The 19460-nt window shown below is 41.7% G+C and overlaps 1 protein-coding gene across 1 annotated transcript; it reads right to left on the bottom strand.

The window, feature by feature from the left end:
• Positions 1-1265: 1265 nt before the first annotated feature.
• Positions 1266-19010, bottom strand: cass4 (Cas scaffold protein family member 4). The gene is made up of 7 exons (XM_086294150.1): positions 18891-19010; positions 5855-6232; positions 5118-5201; positions 4937-5035; positions 2542-3834; positions 2359-2439; positions 1266-2228 (listed from the first exon to the last, which is right to left on the bottom strand). The coding sequence occupies exons 1-7, from the start codon at positions 18891-18893 to the stop codon at positions 1824-1826; spliced, it is 2343 nt and encodes a 780-aa protein (XP_086150276.1). The 5' UTR covers positions 18894-19010; the 3' UTR covers positions 1266-1823.
• Positions 19011-19460: the final 450 nt, after the last annotated feature.

Genomic DNA, 19460 nt, shown 5'->3' with positions numbered 1-19460 from the left:
TGAATTGGTTGAGTTTTTATTCATTTCTAAACTTTTTTTACTTCACTCACTACATTTTTAAACAAATATCTTTCCTTTCTACTCCCCACATTTTCAAAACAAGCTTCTTACTTTAGGTTTAACACATTAGAAGGACGTTTTTATTTGCCATCACTGGAAGCCTTCAAACATCAAACTGATTTATGACACCATTCTGAGGATTAAAGTGGATCCGGAACCTCGTTTTTGGTGCAGATTTCTAGAATTTCTAGCCAGCGCTACAGATAGGAGAGAGCATAAATGGAGTAAGTGCCAGGTCATTTCAAATGTAACCTTTCTATCTGCTAACAGCAAACACACAAACTGTTTGTGTGCAGTTTGTCACACAATGTGTTACTGCTGTGTTTCACAGGGAAAGAGGAGAAAGAGAGCTAACTTCACTCAGAGATGGAGTCAAGAGAGGGGAAAGACAGGACGGAAGAAGAGAGGTTCGATTTGGTAAGGTAAGGACTGCTCAGTGACATTTGATAAAGTGGAAATTTAAAGCTTACGTGTAACGTCCTGATGTTTTAAATCAGGTAACAGATCTGTATATGATGTGAAGTTGTTTTCATATTGTGAACTGTCCTGCAGAAAACAAACTGAGGCCTTACTCAGCAGTCGCATGAAAACGCTCGGCGGTTTCGTGAAGGAGTAACAGGTTAGCTTGGTGTACTGCGTACATTTTCAGTAAAGAACTGTGGTGGGCTGGTGCTCAGTGGCTGTGGTGCTCATGGTTAGAGTTATATTTGAATCTGAATTTAAGCTAATGATATTTATCACATATAAATGATATTCATGTATTTAATTTCACCTTTACACTAACTGTATACCATTAACCTGTTTGACATTTATTTCATGCTTTAAAGGGCTAATGCATGGCCGGTAAATCCCCCTCACAGTGTTTTGTTGCGTGCTTGGCCCTGCATGAATTTCTGCTGACTGAATGACAGAATACCACAGAAATTTAAAACAGAGAAAACAGGCTAACTGGCTCACAGAAAGCAAGTGAAAATAAATAAAACAGAAGTACTGAAAAGAACATCCAGGCAAACAGGTAGAAACAGAATACAAATCTTCCCCTTTGATCTCATGCAAAAGCATCATTTCAATACCAAGAACTAAGATAGCCGGCGGAACAGTTTGTAGGGGTGCAATGTTCTCATTTCCAGTCCCTTTTTAAAAAAATCTATTTTCTATAACATACTAACAAAGCAGAAAAATAAAGTTTTCAGTTGTGTGTGTCTGTGTTTTTATTTCAATATCAACAGAACTTCAACATATGTTGTACTCAGGCTTTTGTCAAGTAAATTTTGGGAATGCATAACAAATGTTTTTTGAAATATTTACATAGATATTAACAAAAAGTAGACTGTAACAACATGCTACTCAGAAGAATATGTTCCATACACAATATAGTAAAAAAACAATGAGGAAAAACACAGATAACCAACAAAACTCAAAGAATATACATTTCCCATAAGTCTAGAAAAAAATACTTTATACTCTGTACTTAAAATGCATTTTAACATTGGCTTAATTACAGCATCTCGAATGTGCAATTTATATTGATACTGCCTTTTAGTACAAATGCAATACCTTTTTGAAATAACCTGTGCCGGCGGCTTTTTTCTACAGTTGTTAATATTTAAACAGCAACCTGCATTCATCAGCAAAAGCAACAGCATAGTTAGGCTCAGAAGTTGTACACTATAAACATGATTAAAAAAGAAATAGCTACATGACTGATGAATAAAACCTTCCTCTTCACATAGATCTGTACGCTTGATACCGTGGGCTCACCCTCAGAGCTCAAGCGATAGCCGAAAGTGCTGTGCTCTCTGGGCCAGCTGCGTTGCAAACTCTTGAGCTTCGCGAAGAGCTTGCTTATCAGGAAAGTGCAGTGCCGCCTTCTTGGTGGCCACAGCTAGCTGCTTCAGGAGAGCGCACAGGTGGTTGCTCTTACACAGCAGACTTTGGTTAGACCCTTTACGATGGGCTTCCCTGTACAAAGTGTCTACCAGTCTCTGGCCCACCATAATCACCAGCTTACTTTGTGAGATGAATTTCTCTGGTGGCTGGCCATCCTGAAGGCTTCCCACAAATCCACCAATGGCCTTTTGGAGAGCACCAAAGTAAAGTCTACAGTGCTCTGACATGGAAGATAATTGCTTTTCTTCGGTGCCAGAGTCGGAGGAGTGTTGCTTGGCCTGGGCAGGGGAGAAACAGAATAAAGGTAAACATGCCTTCTAGACTGGTTTGTCTGCTTCAGACTAAAAATCCTTTTATAAATTAAAAGGTCTGTTGTACAGGACTGTGTCAGCTAATGAGGAGACATACCTTCGTCGTCTCTGTTCTTGGTGTGACATTCTCTTTAGGTTCCTTCTGCACTTCCTGCTGTTTGTTTTCCTCTTTCTTGGTCTGAGGAAAATTCAAAGCCAATATATTAATAAGTATGCAGCATGGGTTTCTTGTGGCTAAAAAGTCATCTTTGTATTATGACAGAGGAGCAGAAGTTGATACCTGCAGCTCCACGTAAACGTTGTCATCCTCAGCTAAGTCCCCTTCTTGTTTGGTTTTGTCAGGACATTTTTTTTCTGGAGGGTCCGTGGTGTTTACAGACTCTTGATCTCTCTGAGGAGTTCGGAACAGAAGCTTGCCATTGGCGTTGATGATCGATACTAGGCGCTTTACATCATCTGGAATAGTTCTTGCCACCATAACAAAGCGCTCCAATTGGTCAGGTGTCTGGACCTTCCCCGGTTCCTGACTGAGCTTATTTAGAGGCCATTTGGCCTCATTCAGATTACTCACTGTTTGTTGTAAAATCACACCTGAATCCTCTATGATGGAAAGCTGTTTAAAGAGCCTGGTCTGCAGGTTGGCATCAGTCAAACGACGGGCATTTCCTTTAACATCTAGGGCAAAGTTTAGGAAGCCTGTCAGAGAACAAACAATCAACTCTGCTGCTTCCTTGATCTCCTTGAGATGTTTCTCCAGATGTTCCTTACACCTCCAATGACTGCTGACAAAATGCATGAGTTTGGGCACAGCTTCACAAACAGATTCCTGCAAGTCCAGCAGTTTGCGGCACGCCTCATCCTGACCGAGTGTTACTTCTCGCAGAAGCTCGGGGGAAGAGGAGCTCAGGGCCAGAGAGTCACAGGAGCTGTTGGAAGAGCTGGAGGCCGTGCTGATTCTTTGATTATCTGCTGCAGACAGATGCTTGTTTCGACCTTGCTCATCTTCACGCAATGCAGTTTGCCTGCTTTCTTGAATGCCGTGAAAGGTTGTACAGACCAGAAAGTTCCTCATCCGCTGCAGACGCACTCTTTGGAGTTCAAAATCATTGCTTGAGTTACCCCTGCACTCTATGGGGTTTTGATCATTGGGCTGATCGGTGACACCTTGGATGAGGTGTTCCTCCTTGGCTGGAACCACATATACAGACTCTTCTGTTGGCTTCGGGGTTGGAAGTTTGTTGTAATCTTTTGGTAATACTTTTGTTTTAATCTGGATATCGGGAGATTTTGGTTTGGGTATATCATAAAGCAATATAGGTGGACTTTCTTTTCGATGTGCTGGAAGAGTGTCATACATCGGCCTGGAAATTGATTTGCTGGACAAGGTATCAGAGATGCCACGGGATGGACTTTGTTTCTCAGGTCCCACTGGCACATCATAGATTAACTCAGGTTTGCGAGAACTGGGAAGGGTGTTGTATCCATCTATCGTTTTATTTCGGGATTCTGTGGCTGATGGAATGGGGATGTCATAATTTGGCTCCTGAGAAGGGGGTGGTGGGACCGGATACACCTGTGAACAAGAACAAAGTTGTTCAACACTTAAAGTACAAGTCCTACATCTGTTTTGCGGGAAACCTGACAGTTGAGTTAGTGCCCTGGGACTTTTGTTTCCCAAACCCGATCCAATGAAGCATCTTTTGGATGTTCAGGAACAAACTTGACTCATAAAGGCCCAAATTAGCACTTCATCGACCCCAAAAATTTGCTGGTAACATCCCAGTGCCATAAGTCAGATCTATGTCCTTACCCTGATAATCAGCAGTACTTTGTTAGACAAAGGAGTAACAGGCAGGTTAATTTTGATGTTTTGACTGATTTTCTGTATTTAAAAATAATAACAGACCACATTTATAAAAGGCACCAATCCTTGCTTCATTAACCTCTTAACATCTACCGTGCTAGTTTTGTTTTGGCCAAATGCCAAAGGAAAAAAAAATGTTACAAAATATTAGATTTCAAAAGAAATCTTCATACATTTTTACATCTCAGGCTTCATGTTCCAAACAGGTGAAAACTTTATAGAAAGAATGGACATTAACCAAATCTAAACCATATTAACCTTTGAAAGATATTACGAAATGAATGACTTGGTAGAGAAATTTATGGAAGAGGATTAGGGCCACTGGAAAAAAGTGGGCAGGTCTTTTTTTCCCTTTTCTAGAATTCTGAGAAAAAAGTCAGAATTCTGACTTTAATCTTGGAATTCTGACCTTTTTCTTTTCAGAATTCTGGAAAAGAAAAAAAAGATGTGCTCACTTTTTTTCTCAGTGGCCCTAACAATCAAAACTGCTCCCAGCATTCATAGATGTTTACATCTGCGCTGTAACTGCAATAATTTAATCAACCGATTCACACTACAACCTGGGTTTGCCTCTTATCTGTAGTTACTTTTATTTAATTTAATAACTGTTTATAGTAACCATTGTCCTTGATGTAAATATGCATGAAATAAATTGTGTATGATTCTGTTCTGTGTCCTGTGTACTGTTTGTTTGTATATGTGTCTTTCTGGCTGCTGTTACAACCAAATTTCCCCTTGTGGGACAATTAAAGGCTTATTCTATTCTATCCTCTTCTGTAGAAATGAATCCTCTAAAACATCTGAAACTTACATAAGAGTCTTCTGGTTTGCTACACATTAAAGTCTCCGGAGAGTTAAGGCCCTTCTCCAGAACTTGCATTCGTGGCATCGGTGTAGGAGGCGTTGTCTTCTGCGAATAGCACATTAGAAAGAAAATGAAGCCCAATCAAATAGTATCATCTAAAGTTATCTTGACTTTGAGACATTCTTACAGTGTAAAAGGAAGCTTTTTTTGGTTGGTTCGGCACATCGTACATCTTCCCATTTGGACTGGATGCTGTACTGAAGGATGAAGGCTGCAGACAAAACAGTCAGGCTGTAATATTGGAGTTGACTGGCAGCATTTGCTCTGCTTTGATCAAAGCCACTTTTCCCCACTGACACATGCGTTAACACGTTTATGGGGACAGTGTTTGCTCTGAAGCCTGTTGTAAGTGCTATTATTCATACACCTTGCCAATTAATGCAGCTCTGTAATGAAAACCATGCTGTTCAGTGACAATTAGGTAGCTACTGTAGAGAGAAACAGGACTTCCCTGGAGCAGGAGAGGAAATGGTGAACATGCGGGAATATATCCCCCTCCTTCTGCTGCAAAGGCAGCCGCACAGACACTTCTGTTTTTCTGGGGTCCCTGTCAGCATGTGCTGCTGTTTGCAGTTAAAAGTGTCTGAAGTCTGTGTCTGTTTGGCTTTTACAGGCCCATAAAGACCCCAGTGCTGCATGCCTGTCCCCATGGAGAGGCCCCTGGTCTCCATCTGCAAGCTCTTTTGTCAGCAGGGGTTTCATTTCTACAACATTTCTACCTCTCTAATCATGAGCATTAACACTTCCTAAGAAGCATGAATGACTTTGACCTCGGACAAACAGACTGGCTATCAGCTACAACGAGCTCCTTTCCAAAAACTGCAAAATAATAATTTTCTAAATATAGAAAAAAACGACTTGTACCTTGTGTGCTTCGGGTCCTGGTGCTTCTGGACCTTTTGAAGCCAATAAGTGAGCAGAGGGGACCTTGTAGATCATGTCCATGCGTTCATAAGCAGGACTGCTGGTGGTTCTGGGTGTCTGGTAGATATTTTGCACACTGTCATCAGTTTTACCATGAGTTGACCTGGGCACTTCATGCACTGCTGGTGTCACCATCTGCGGTAAGAGCTTTAGTCTGTTTGCAGGTGCCAGGCCATGTCGTCCATACAGAGAGCACATCCACCACCCACTGGTTCCAGCCACGTTTGGATTTATCACTGTGAGGATGTCGCCCTTTCTAAAGGCCAGTTCATCTGGACACTCTGCTGTGTTGTCATACAGAGCCTTTGCTAATTGGTTCTAAACAACAACAAAAAAAGAGAGACAAATAAAAAAGGGTTAGAAGGTTGCATGTGGTACTACCACACAGGAAATAGGCTGTGGTCACGTATAATGGTATTTCCTCTTGCAAAATGTGAGTCGAACTCAGTCGTCAGACTCACAGGGGAAAAAATCATAACCCGATTGAGGGTCTAATTCTTCAGTGGCAACAATGCTAAGCCCAGCTGCAAACCCTACGCTAGCCATAGTCCTGTGTTTTAGGAATGAGCAAAAAATACTGTTAACAGCTTCTGATATGCATCACTCATACGTGCGTTTTGTTTCCCGATTATCAATAGTTGGAAAAGAAACTAAGATGACTTATTATGATGGAAGTGGTGAAGGTCAGGATTATTACCTGTAATAACTTAGACTCCAGAGATAAATTAACTTGTTAACTTCTTTCAGTGACATATTTCTTTGCTTTCACTTCCAGATTGCACTTCCTATCGAGAGGAAAATAGAAAAGCTTCCCCTGTGGGCGATACATTTTGCTAAACTTGTTTTGAATCCCAGTTGCAATTTCTAAAAGAAGAGTGGCCGCTGGGTCTTGTGAATGTTTTGTAGCTAAACCACTGCCAAGCATTGGTAAGCATTGTTAGCCATCGTTAGTTCTCGATTCCATAAAAGTACCCAGCTCTTCTATGTGTGACATGTGTATATATAACATGTGGTGTGTGAGAGTTTCTTGCAGCTTAAGCCTTGTTTTCTGTGGTAGCTGTGTTGTGGGGAGACATTCAGTATGAGAACACAGATGTCACACACACACACTCACACACACACACACACACACACACACACACACACACACACCTAAACCAAAAACAATGGGCAGTGTTGAATGCATAGCAAATAGTGGTATGGTGTGCAGCCACCAACTCAAAAGAGGAAAGAGTTCAGGCACTAACGTAGCTCATAACTCTGTTTTCAATTCTTGTGAATATCGTGCATATCAAAGGTTTTTTCATCTATAAATTTAATTCACTTCGACAGTTTTGAAAGGAGCATGGAGAGCCAAACCACTAATTTATTTGCCTGTAAGCAAAGACGTGGACATTGCTACTGACATTATTGGGTTGTGTCTTAAATCATGTTTTTAAGACTCGAAGATTTTAAGTTGAAAGATTTTTTTAAAAAGGCATGTGAAAAGGAGTGTTTTTGGTTAACGACATGTCTCTCACAAGTCATTAACTAATTATCAAACCATAGATAAAGCTTTTTAAAATGTTATCATGCAGAATTTGTGATTTAGCCCATAAACTCAGGAAAGCGTTGATGCAGTTAAGTGTACTGGCCGTATATACAGCAGTGCTTAAAATATTTTAACCATCATATCAGTCTCTAGTTAACACTGACTTGAGTGCTAAACAAAAATAGAGAACAACTTTTTTCTGGTGGTCATGCAGGTTGTGCATAAACTTCTGGGTTTCCATGGTAAACTGGTGGGAGAGCAGCAGGTGAGACAGGATGCTGCTGGATCAGCCTTTACTTTGAGATCAGCTGTGATATGAGCTTTGTGTGGAAACACAGCTAGCATTAGCAAGAAGATAAGCTTCAGTGATGTGTAAGAGATGACTTTTCTCTCACTTAACAGCTCGGTCAGCATATGTGATGCAGAGAAGATCAGTTGTTAACTTCTTTAGCATTTCAACAAGGAAAGCTGTCGGTCTAGTGTAATAAACAGGCACGGCTCAGCAGCACCTTCAGATTAGCTGACTGAATGAAACACGTTTAAGCAGCCCACACTTTACCTTCATTTTTCAATAATATTCACTGTAGACATCGACAGTTAAGCATGTCACAAACTGCTCGAGCCTTTTAATTCAGCTGATTTTTATTTGTATATTTTAATTTACTGTTTTTAAACAGTAAATCAGGCCTGTGTTTCTGTTTATTTTCAGAGACACATGATGCCCACAGGTCAGCCATTACAAACTGATGATTTATTGAATATAATGCTGGACACTAAACAGAATCTAAAGTATTTAAAATGAGCTTATGATCTGAAACATACGCAGCAGTAATATTCATCCTTTTAACACTGATTAGGAACATTTTTCATACCTTCTGTAAAAATCACAAAATACCACTGCCACTGCTGTAACCTCCTTTTAATGCTGTTTAAACATCAGAGTCTATGGGAATCGACTCGCTTTTTGAGAGTCAGATGACCGCTAGAGGAAGCGCAGTTTTGGGGTCTTTCTGGTGGTGTAATTTCTCAGCATCAGACATTTCCCACTAGCTTGTGACTGAAAAGCTTCTGAAAAGCTTCGATGATTACAGATTATGCTATTAAATTGTTTGCTCACACCTACTCCTGTTCTTTAAAGCTAATACGTATGATGACGGATAGCTGGGTTACTCAAACACAGTTGCACAGACGTTGGGATAAACAAATACCGACATGACCTCCCGCTGATAACTCTGTGTGCGGGGAGAGATTGGGGCAGGGGTACTCTGCTGGCTCTGCCCTCTCTCTGAGGATGAATCTTCTGAAACAAAGAGCCCATTCAACATCAGAGACCAACACGCTCAGCACCTGTTGGGATGCGGGCCTGTGTTGCACACTGACCACAGCAGACCACGGCCTCCTGTCAACACACACGCGCAGACACATGCAGCAAGCCTCAGCAAACTCCTTAATCCTCGGGGTCATGCTACAGACGTGCAAGTGAAATACACAGGGTCCGATGACAGTCAGGCACCGTGGCACTGCGATCTACTTTCTCCTTATAATAACCATGCACATTATCCTGAGAGGACAACTGCTGAGCTTCATTATAAACTATCCAAACTCTATATTTAACACCCATAACCCATGAATGCACGTAAAAAGACTGACCTAATTGTCGGTGGCCAAATTTCATATATAGCCCTTATTTGAATGACACGCCGTCTGACATTTATAGGTCGCTCGTCCTCGGGTGGCACATGCACTCGTCCGTCCTTGCCTTGTGGCCGTGGTTCTGTGTCTGTGTGTTGATCCCCGAATATAGTGACAAAGTCAGATTCAGCTGTGACTCTTTTGGATTCCTGCACGCGCCTGCTTGTGCAGATCATGCCCGTGGACAGCTGGGCTTCAGCACTTCAGCTGGACAGCTGCCTCTGCCTCTCCCATCTCTTCTCTGTCCTGTTCACAAATTAACATCAGCTCACCAACGCAAGGACTGGCTACTAAAAGTCAGGTGTAGAAGCCAACGAGTTGTAGCGGTTGTACATCGTGCGCTCTAAAGATAAAATGTCTTGTTCCAAACCTCACCTCACGGAGCGACCTGGATTAAAAACAAATCTGACACGTTTCACATGATGTGTTTATTTCTATTATATTAGTTGCATAGATTAATGTGTTGTTAAAAAGGTGAAAGTGAATTGGTAACACTGATGTCATTGTACCTCTTTTAAAAGGTCAACAACAGCAATACCAATGCACAAAAATACCGCATTTATTTTAGTCATTGTCATGCCAGGAAGCATCATGACTAAATGTGAAACAGTGCCACTGTCTCAAAATGGTATCATGTTAGATTTATTTAAGCAAACAGCCTGGTGTCCAGGATTGAAGTAGTTCAAGGAAAGGAAACTTCTTGATGTTACGCCACAGATATATGACACAAATGTTACATGCTCACATCTCTGTGATGGGCCTTAGGATGGACACAGAGCTCGGACAACAACCGGTGTCAGCGGTCAGGGAGGGGACGTTGATCTTAGCTTACGCTATAGACTCTTCTTCAACGATGCCGTTCAAAAGCCCAAAACAGGTGTAGCCTTGCTAATGTAACAAAGACAACTGCAAGTATGGAACAAAAGAGAGAAACTCATAAACCACAAGTCCTCACAAACAGATCATCCAGTTATAGAATTTCACAGTCATTTATTTATAATCGACCAGCTTCTACATGTATACACACACGTATTAAAATATGAGCACATATAAACTGCATAGGTGGTAACAATTCAGTCGTTTCTAACAACGAAAGCACAGACTGCTCGGTCATCATAACGTCATCATTCAGACTCTGCACTCTGCAAAGTCGGTGACGACACTGCTAAAGGTCTTGGCGTACACGGCTCTGTTCTTTCCTTCCCCTTTTTAGCTCCCTTCTTTTTCTGTTTGGCTTGCTAACCATAATTTGTACTACCATTGCACCATTGAAGTACTCTGTAAGACACATGCGGAAAACAACTCGTTGCATAGCTGATGCTACCGGGTTGATTAATCACAAATGACAGACAGCTAGGTCAAAAAGTACAGGTCATATATCTGAACCCAAACCTGTCTTTAATCAGCCGAGTATAAAACAACTGGGTAAAAATTTGGTTCATAGTGAAAATTTGTACTGCACAATAAAGTTAGGCTTAGGTTCACAAAGTAGAACCATGAGTTACACAAATAATGAAGCTCTTATGATGTGTCCAACTTGAACTTAAAGCTGTGCCATGTGGAGGGAGGGGCTTATTTTTGTAGTCATGTTGATTGGGCCTTTGAGTCTTTGGCTGCCAAGCACATGGTGACTGTGGGAAGGACAAACTCTTTTTTAACAGGAAGTGGTCTTTTGCTAAACTAAGTCAAAGAAGGCGGGTCATCTGCAGCAGTGAGGGGATTTCAGAAAGACCGGCCTGTCTCAGAGCTCTCCAATGCCCCATTACTGGACTTCTCGAAACTCACCTCTCTAACAAGGCCAATGTTTTCATGTGATCCATTTACTTTTTGTAAAAGTTTCCTACATATGAAGATACAAATCTTCATTATTATTAGAAACTGTTAGTGAGGTCACGGTGGTCAAAATGCAGTCCGTCACAGGCTGTGAGAGAGTTCACATAGAAACTCGTTGCTTCTTGTGTTTATTCACAATTCTACTGCCAAAGTATTTTGTAACCAGTGACGCACATTCAGCGGGTATTTTGTAACTGTACTACAAACTGGGAAGATAACTGGAACTCTTCTTCCTGTATAGCCAAAGAGCATCGTGCAAGTCATATTTATGTGGTAGTGTGTACCTTTAGAGCCAGTGGAACATGAACAAGCTTAGGATCAGTTCCTAGTGTGGGAACATCCCCCTTTTGGTTGACCAAGACACGAACTCGGGGTCAGGTCAAAGCCTCATCCATTATACCTTCAATGCAAATCTGTCACACAGGACCAGAGATGCACTAGGATTTAAGAAACAAAAATTCTTTTCCCAGGCAGAGTGGTGGGAGTGCAGTGCCGGAGATGAGACATAGCTGAGATCAACTCCTGTCTTTAATGTGTGACGGAAGTCAGCTTGTAAATATGACATATTAGAATTTCCCACAGAAACAAAGACAGTGTTGGTGGGGGCGGTGTGTGTGTTTGTGTGTGTTTGTGTGTGTGTGCGCAGATGGAGACAGAAGGAGGAAAAAGCAAAGTGTAATATCCCCATAAATTATCATTTGACACGTGTGGAATCTGTCTCTGGTCAATCACTTTTTCAATCTTAGATGATCTTCAGATGTGCTTCGTGGAAAATCACTTTTGTCAACCTTCCCCCAACCCAAACAAACCCAAGAGGAGGTCAACACAGACTCTGTGGCAGTGACACCGACTCGCTGCAGCTGCCCTGGTATTTCCTGTACGGGAACTGGTGAGAACTATGTCAAAAACTCAACTAATGAAAACTTCCAAGCAGCTTTTGGTGGACGGATCTATGACTGAACTAAAGAAAAGAGACATTTAAAGTTTCAATACTCTTTTTCTACTGATGGAATAACTATTGGACTCTTTTGTTAAACCTGATCTCAGGATTAAAACTAGTAAGAAACAAAAATTTCCTTTTACAAATTAAAAGCGGATACATAAGAAACAAACGACACCATTTGGAAATTCGATGCTGCTTGTGGTTTTTCTGCTACACTTCACTTGACAAGCGCAGCGTCTGTGGCTGAAGATTGAAGCCAACTCCAGAGTGCCAAAAACTGCAGTTTCTCTATTGTCTGTATGAGGCTAACTGTTTGTACAGCATAAACCATTAAATGACTCTAAACAAGAATTGGGTGATGAAAGTGTGAATTTATTTTGGACTCCCTTCAAGCGTGATCAGGTGTGAGTCTTCAATAAAGCGGTGACGCATCCGAACAACTTGTATCTGTTTATTTACAGGGAGTGCAGAATTATTATGCAAGTTGTATTTTTGAGGAATAATTTTATTATTGAACAACAACCATGTTCTCAATGAACCCAAAAAACTCATTAATATCAAAGCTGAATGTTTTTGGAAGTAGTTTTTAGTTTTAGCTATTTTAGGGGGATATCTGTGTGTGCAGGTGACTATTACTGTGCATAATTATTAGGCAACTTAACAAAAAACAAATATATACCCATTTCAATTATTTTTACCAGTGAAACCAATATAACATCTCCACATTCACAAATATACATTTCTGACATTCAAAAACAAACCAAAAACAAATCAGCGACCAATATAGCCACCTTTCTTTGCAAGGACACTCAAAAGCCTGCCATCCATGGATTCTGTCAGTGTTTTGATCTGTTCACCATCAACATTGCGTGCAGCAGCAACCACAGCCTCCCAGACACTGTTCAGAGAGGTGTACTGTTTTCCCTCCTTGTAAATCTCACATTTGATGATGGACCACAGGTTCTCAATGGGGTTCAGATCAGATGAACAAGGAGGCCATGTCATTAGTTTTTCTTCTTTTATACCCTTTCTTGCCAGCCACGCTGTGGAGTACTTGGACGCGTGTGATGGAGCATTGTCCTGCATGAAAATCATGTTTTTCTTGAAGGATGCAGACTTCTTCCTGTACCACTGCTTGAAGAAGGTGTCTTCCAGAAACTGGCAGTAGGACTGGGAGTTGAGCTTGACTCCATCCTCAACCCGAAAAGGCCCCACAAGCTCATCTTTGATGATACCAGCCCAAACCAGTACTCCACCTCCACCTTGCTGGCGTCTGAGTCGGACTGGAGCTCTCTGCCCTTTACCAATCCAGCCACGGGCCCATCCATCTGGCCCATCAAGACTCCCTCTCATTTCATCAGTCCATAAAACCTTAGAAAAACCAGTCTTGAGATATTTCTTGGCCCAGTCTTGACGTTTCAGCTTGTGTGTCTTGTTCAGTGGTGGTCGTCTTTCAGCCTTTCTTACCTTGGCCATGTCTCTGAGTATTGCACACCTTGTGCTTTTGGGCATCCAGTGATGTTGCAGCTCTGAAATATGGCCAAACTGGTGGCAAGTGGCATCTTGGCAGCTGCACGCTTGACTTTTCTCAGTTCATGGGCAGTTATTTTGCACCTTGGTTTTTCCACACGCTTCTTGCGACCCTGTTGACTATTTTGAATGAAACGCTTGATTGTTCGATGATCACGCTTCAGAAGCTTTGCAATTTTGAGACTGCTGCATCCCTCTGCAAGATATCTCACTATTTTTGACTTTTCTGAGCCTGTCAAGTCCTTCTTTTGACCCATTTTGCCAAAGGAAAGGAAGTTGCCTAATAATTATGCACACCTGATATAGGGTGTTGATGTCATTAGACCACACCCCTTCTCATTACAGAGATGCACATCACCTAATATGCTTAATTGGTAGTAGGCTTTCCAGCCTATACAGCTTGGAGTAAGACAACATGCATGAAGAGGATGATGTGGACAAAATACTCATTTGCCTAATAATTCTGCACTCCCTGTAGTTGTTGTTTGTGGACGAGTAAGAACCCAGACGTTGTCTAATTTGGGGCTTGATGCTCTCTGCAGCAACACTCAGTCTTGTCTGTGTTAAGCTGCAGAAAACTGTTTGTCAGTCCATTAGAACAGATAGTTTATCCAGTTTACAAGGTTTAAAAGAGAGGTGCAATTGGATATCATCTGCATGCAAATGATAGGAAATGATTTTAAAACTAATAATAATAAGGCCTAATGGCAGGATATGTAATGAGAATAACAAGGGGCTTAAACATATCCTTGCAGAACACTGCATGAAAATTCAGCTACATCTGACCAAAAGGTTTCCACTGACACCAAAAGTGTTCTATTCGCCAGAATTGAAATGAACCATTTCACGACAGATCTGGAAACCCGGTATCAAAGGCTGAGCTACGGTCTACACAAGAACATGCTGTACAAACAGTAAGCCTCATATGGACAATAGAACAAGGACTGAGCAGTCACCGCTATCTGCGGCCATCGAAAGGTCATTTGTGACTTTAAGGAGAGCCGTTTCTGTGGAGTGCAACTTCCTAAAACGCGATTCAAAGTTATCAAGAATATCATGCTTCTCCAGCAGCGCCTTCCTTACTTGTGACCAAACAGCTTTTCCCGATCTGTGTCTAAAGACGCAGTTTTTAGATGTACCTTGCAAACCAAACGTTCTAATTAGAAAGCTTAAAGTTAAAGACCTGATAACTTAGCAGTTCATGTCTAAACCACTTGTGGATCTGAAAAACCAAAGTGTTAAAATGACCAAAACGCTAAAAGTGGGGCTGTGCTCAAAATCAGCGAGGGCGCGCCTGTGATACAGACTACAAATGGTAAATGGCCTGTATTTGTATAGCGCTTTACAAATGCACTACAGCATCTTTCATCTGCAGAGGTGTAGCATGAACAGTGGTTGACAGACTGGTCAAAGTGAGGAGTATTTCTACAGATAACACTCGGGCTGCAGGCCCACTGTTTCCCTGACAGGAACTTATCTCATTGCTTGCACTCTGGTTTTATTTATAGTCACACTTCCTCATGCTCATCTTCTGCATTTTCTCTCACTACAGATATTCACTACGGGATTGTTCAACATATTTTTTTCTTTGGGATCATTTTGATGCGTTAGTGCAGTTGCAGTAGTGAAGAGCAAGGCGACCGTATCAGCTCATTTTTGCAGTAGCCCTTGGGTGTCAAACATTCACATTTCATGTTATCGACATGTTTTCTTTACTTTTTGCACTCGAGTACGAAAAGGGAAAGACGTGCATGCAAACAGAGGGATTACTTAAATGTGCTTTGGTGGTGAAATTTGCAGAAATGTAGTAAACTTCATATGTAACTTCACTGATAACTGAGGAACTAAAATATTGTTTCCTAAATCAAGAATGAGCTCAAGTATGGCCACTGGGAAGTAAACATAGCTCAGTTTATTTACAAAAATCCCCACCGGGGGACTAAAATGACAGAATATATCTTTAACATGAGCTTTATGCCACAGAAGCCACAGGGTTTAGGGAGCATGTGGGGGGCGCTCACTATGCTACTGACATACTTACCTCAAAGGTTATACAATCTTGAGTTCATGAGACCTTCTATGAAATTAACATTATATTCAGTTCATTAGAACAGCGGTCCCCGACCTTTTTTGTGCCACGGACCGGTTTATGTCTGACAATATTTTCACGGACCGGCCTTTAAGGTGTTGCAGATAAATAAATACAACAACATAAAACCAGTACCGGTACAAAAAAAGAAATTTATTCATAACACACGTGAAAAGACCCAGGGAAACCGAGTTAACGATAAAAACCGATAAAAACCCTGAAAACCATCAATTTCACACCCGAGCCTCAACCCAGTACCAAACCACTAACGGACCGGTACTGGTCCTTGGTCCGGGGGTTGGAGACCCCTGTATTAGATGATAATGTTTCAAAAAGCCAAAACAAACTTTTGAAGAGAAACTCAAAGGTCTGATTTAAAAAATGAAATTGCTGTTTTGTCGACAGGCTGATATTAGATGTTGGCTGATCTGCTGACATTTATGACAGCAGACATTTATACTCTCTGTGTCTTAAAGATAAATGAAATGTAGGCCAGTATATCTGAATATTGAAATCACCAAATATTGGTATTGGCCTTGGAAATTCTCTATCAGTCAGGCTCTATATAAACAACTATTTGTTGTCCGACTTAGGATGCTTCAGTTACGCTCTTGTGGTATAAATTTCCATTACATGAAAGTACAGCCCAACACTAACACATCTGATATCTGAGCGTCTGCTTTAGCGTCTTTTTCTTCACATTCTTTTGTTTTTCACTTCATTTCGGAAATTTTTAAATTATTTTTTAACATTGCAATTTACAGTACGTGCATCTAGGTAGGGCTGTTGCATTGGCTACTATAATATCTCTTTAGTAGTGGCATAAGCTGTTTTTTGGTCACTTGGGGGAGCTCAGCAAGCTGTGAGAGAAACTTAATTTGGCCTCAAACGACTTCATAAACACATCTAACTCTTTAGCTCATACAGTAACACACTGTGCGCTCAGTGAAGCTTTTATTTATTGCTCCTCACTGATGGGAGTAGAAACCAAAGCAATAAGCTGGAAGACACAATAAAATTCCCTCACATGTGAAAAAAAAAGCCATGTAAGGAATGGGCGAGCGTGAGCATTCTCCTCGTGTTTGTAGCTGATGGGTTCGTTTTTTTGCTTTTTGTTTCACAATTACCTTTTTGCTATTACAAACTTGAACAACTTGATCTGTTAGCTATGGTTTTCAGATAAACCTCCCACTAAATGAGCTGGATCCACTCATTTATCATTACTGTAGTAATTAGTAAGTACTGTAGTCTGTTTGAGGAGGATCCAGTTACCTACTTCATTAATGATTTCCTCAAAAGTCCTCAGGAGTTAAACGCACGACTGAAGATCACAGGAGTTAAATTAGCTCAAGAAACTTAGATCAGCTTCCTTTTGTGGGTGATGTTGTTGCCACTTCTCCACACCAGCCTCCTGCTGTGTAAACCTCTGTGACTGTGCACTGACTACTGCTCTCAGATGATAAAAACAGACACTAAGCAACACACTAGGCGGCCCAAAATAGCTTTCTGCATCCTGATAAAGGCAGGGATCGGGTATAAAACAACCTTCATGTAAGGTTCGATTGCTTAAACAGAGTTAGTCATCAGCCAAGCCAGACAGTATTTTTAAAGGGAAAATGAATAAGATGAGCACAGTCAAACTGGTTGCTTCGCTTGGGGATTGTCAGAGTGATGCATATCCTTTCCCACCACTGGTAACTCCAGATAGGGTTTGGGAAGATTGCGCTCTGCTGTTTCATTCATCATATAGAGGTTTCTAAACTTTTTCTACCACCCGACCTTACACACTGACTGGCCTGAGAACTGTCCAACGCAGCAACTGGAGCAGAATTCTCAGCTCACTTTAATGCTTTCCACATCTGCTGTTGGCCGCAGTGCTCCCCTGATCCGCGACTCTCAGAGTGCTTCAACAAACACTCGTTTCTGGAGGCAGAATGGTGAAAATACACGGTGACAACCGTGATACGGTGGGAAATGGTAGGATTCATTACCCAACTGGTGTGGCCTATATTAATGACTGTGAAGGTTCTCAGTCATCCAGCTCATCGTAGTCTAAGGAGCTTGAAAAGCATCTGGACTTCTTTAAGTTTCCTTGAAGACGTTTCACCTCTCATTCGAGAAGCTTCTTCAGTTCTAAGAGCGATTGGTGGAGAGCCCCAGATTTTAAGCCCTATGGGCGTGTCCCCAAGAGGGTCACTGACCCCCTATTGATCCTCTACCTAATCACATGAGCCAAGGTGTGAAAACGGGTGTGCGTCAGAAAAGGTATTACAGTATTAAAGTGTGCGTAAGCCCTCCACCAAGTTTGATTTCTGTAGACTTTTTCAGCATATTCCCAAATGTCACAGTGACTGCCTTTCACAATAAAGGCACACAAAATAAAGGCTCCAATAAAATGATAATGGAGGACACTGTGTCATAATGCACATGTGATCCTCTCAGGAGATCGTCCGCGTCCCTCTCACTCTATCCCAGCATCCCCTCCTTCACTACATTGTGAACCTCCTCTGTGGTCTTCCTCCTGCCTGACCGCTCCATCCTCACCCATCTCAGCCTTTCCTCTAACTTTGCCTCCAAATTGCTCAACCTGAGCTGTTACAATAATAAATGATTGTGTAATTGTTCTTTTTGTGCGTATGACAGTTCTGGTTACTGACTCATCATTCACTTGTATTTGGAGTTTAATCAGTTTCCAAAAAAGACAACAAACAAATCAACAACTTGACTAACACTTATTTTCTGTAATTTGCTATCGATATTAGGATAATATTATAGGGATTTTCTTTAAAATGAGGATAATCATTAAGTTCTGAAGCTGCAGCAGCCCTATTCGAAACAATCATAGTGTTTGGGCTTGAAAACCACAAACATATCTAGAAACCACTGCATTAGTTGCTGCAGTAACTATTTTTGTAACACGTAGTGGATGAGTGAGCTGAGGTTGCAATGCAATCAAGCCACGAAAGTTGATTTTCCACAGTGCGTAAAGTTTCGGTGATCAGATGATAGTTTGAATATTAAGAGCTTGTGTCTGTTGGTTTTATCATTCTGAAAATATCCAGCTTCACATCCTCAGTTATCTGCGGCTGAGCAACTTCTAAAGGCTTTTGTGTTAATGAGGCTCTTAGAGTTTCCCTCTCAGCTGCGTCAGGATGGACTCAGGTTACAGCCTACAGTAGAGCAGGTCACAGGGGTGTGTGTAGAAATAGGTGGTAGCCGACACCGCGGCTTAAAGCGAAAGCCGAGCAGGTGGTCTACAGGCACATTCCTCTGACGGCAGGACACAACAGGGTGGATGCTGCATTACAAAGTAAAAGCTGAGTAACTGTTGAAGCGCAGAAGCAGCTGCAGCACTCACCATGATCGTTAAGGAAGTAGCTGCATCCACACAGAGAAATAAATCCGTCTGCCGAGGGTCGCAGTTTCAGTGAAGCGCGTGTATGTGGAAAGTCTGCGTGCTGTCCTCTTCCTCCGTGCCTCACAAGCATATTGTCTGAGCTGTCACGGCGAGCCCGGCTGTTTTACACAGGGCGGAGAAACTCAGCTGCTTTCCCGCAGCCCCATTGGTCAGAGAGACACTCCTGCACACACTCACACAAACTTGTGCCCCACCCACTGCTTTTCTTTGTTTTAACCCATCTTCATGGCACTCTGCACTTCTTTTACCCTCAATTTTTCTTGTAAAGCAGAAGTACCCTGCTCACCACTAGTCTGCCCTTCCAACTAACTGAGGGAATTTTTCTCATTGCCTTTTATTGCGTTTCCTCTTTATGTTTAAATATGGATCATTTCTCTATATTTGTGACTGATTGGTTTGGTTGGGTTAGCCAAGAAAACGGGGGTAGTGGCTGTTGAAAGCACAAATTCTTGGGACTTTCCTTATTGTTGTCTGAATGACATACGGCGGGGTCGGGGAATGCAGAGGGGC

Source organism: Aulonocara sp. 'chitande type north' Nkhata Bay, linkage group LG5, assembly GCF_057382095.1.
Source record: "Aulonocara sp. 'chitande type north' Nkhata Bay isolate Kocher_YH1m ecotype deep benthic linkage group LG5, A_spYH_male_GT1.1, whole genome shotgun sequence".
Taxonomy (NCBI): Eukaryota; Metazoa; Chordata; class Actinopteri; order Cichliformes; family Cichlidae; genus Aulonocara; species Aulonocara sp. 'chitande type north' Nkhata Bay.
The sequence above is the reverse complement of the archived record's forward strand: the minus strand, read 5'-3'. Positions and strand labels throughout refer to the sequence as shown.

Bases quoted from the DNA above. Each gene is read 5' to 3' on its own strand.
- cass4 (XM_086294150.1), bottom strand. The intron at 5,202-5,854 runs GTACAAGTCGTT...TTTTGTCTGCAG, and splicing joins CAGGACCCGAAGCACACAAG to CCTTCATCCTTCAGTACAGC. The intron at 3,835-4,936 runs GTAAGTTTCAGA...TCTTGTTCACAG, and splicing joins GCAAACCAGAAGACTCTTAT to GTGTATCCGGTCCCACCACC.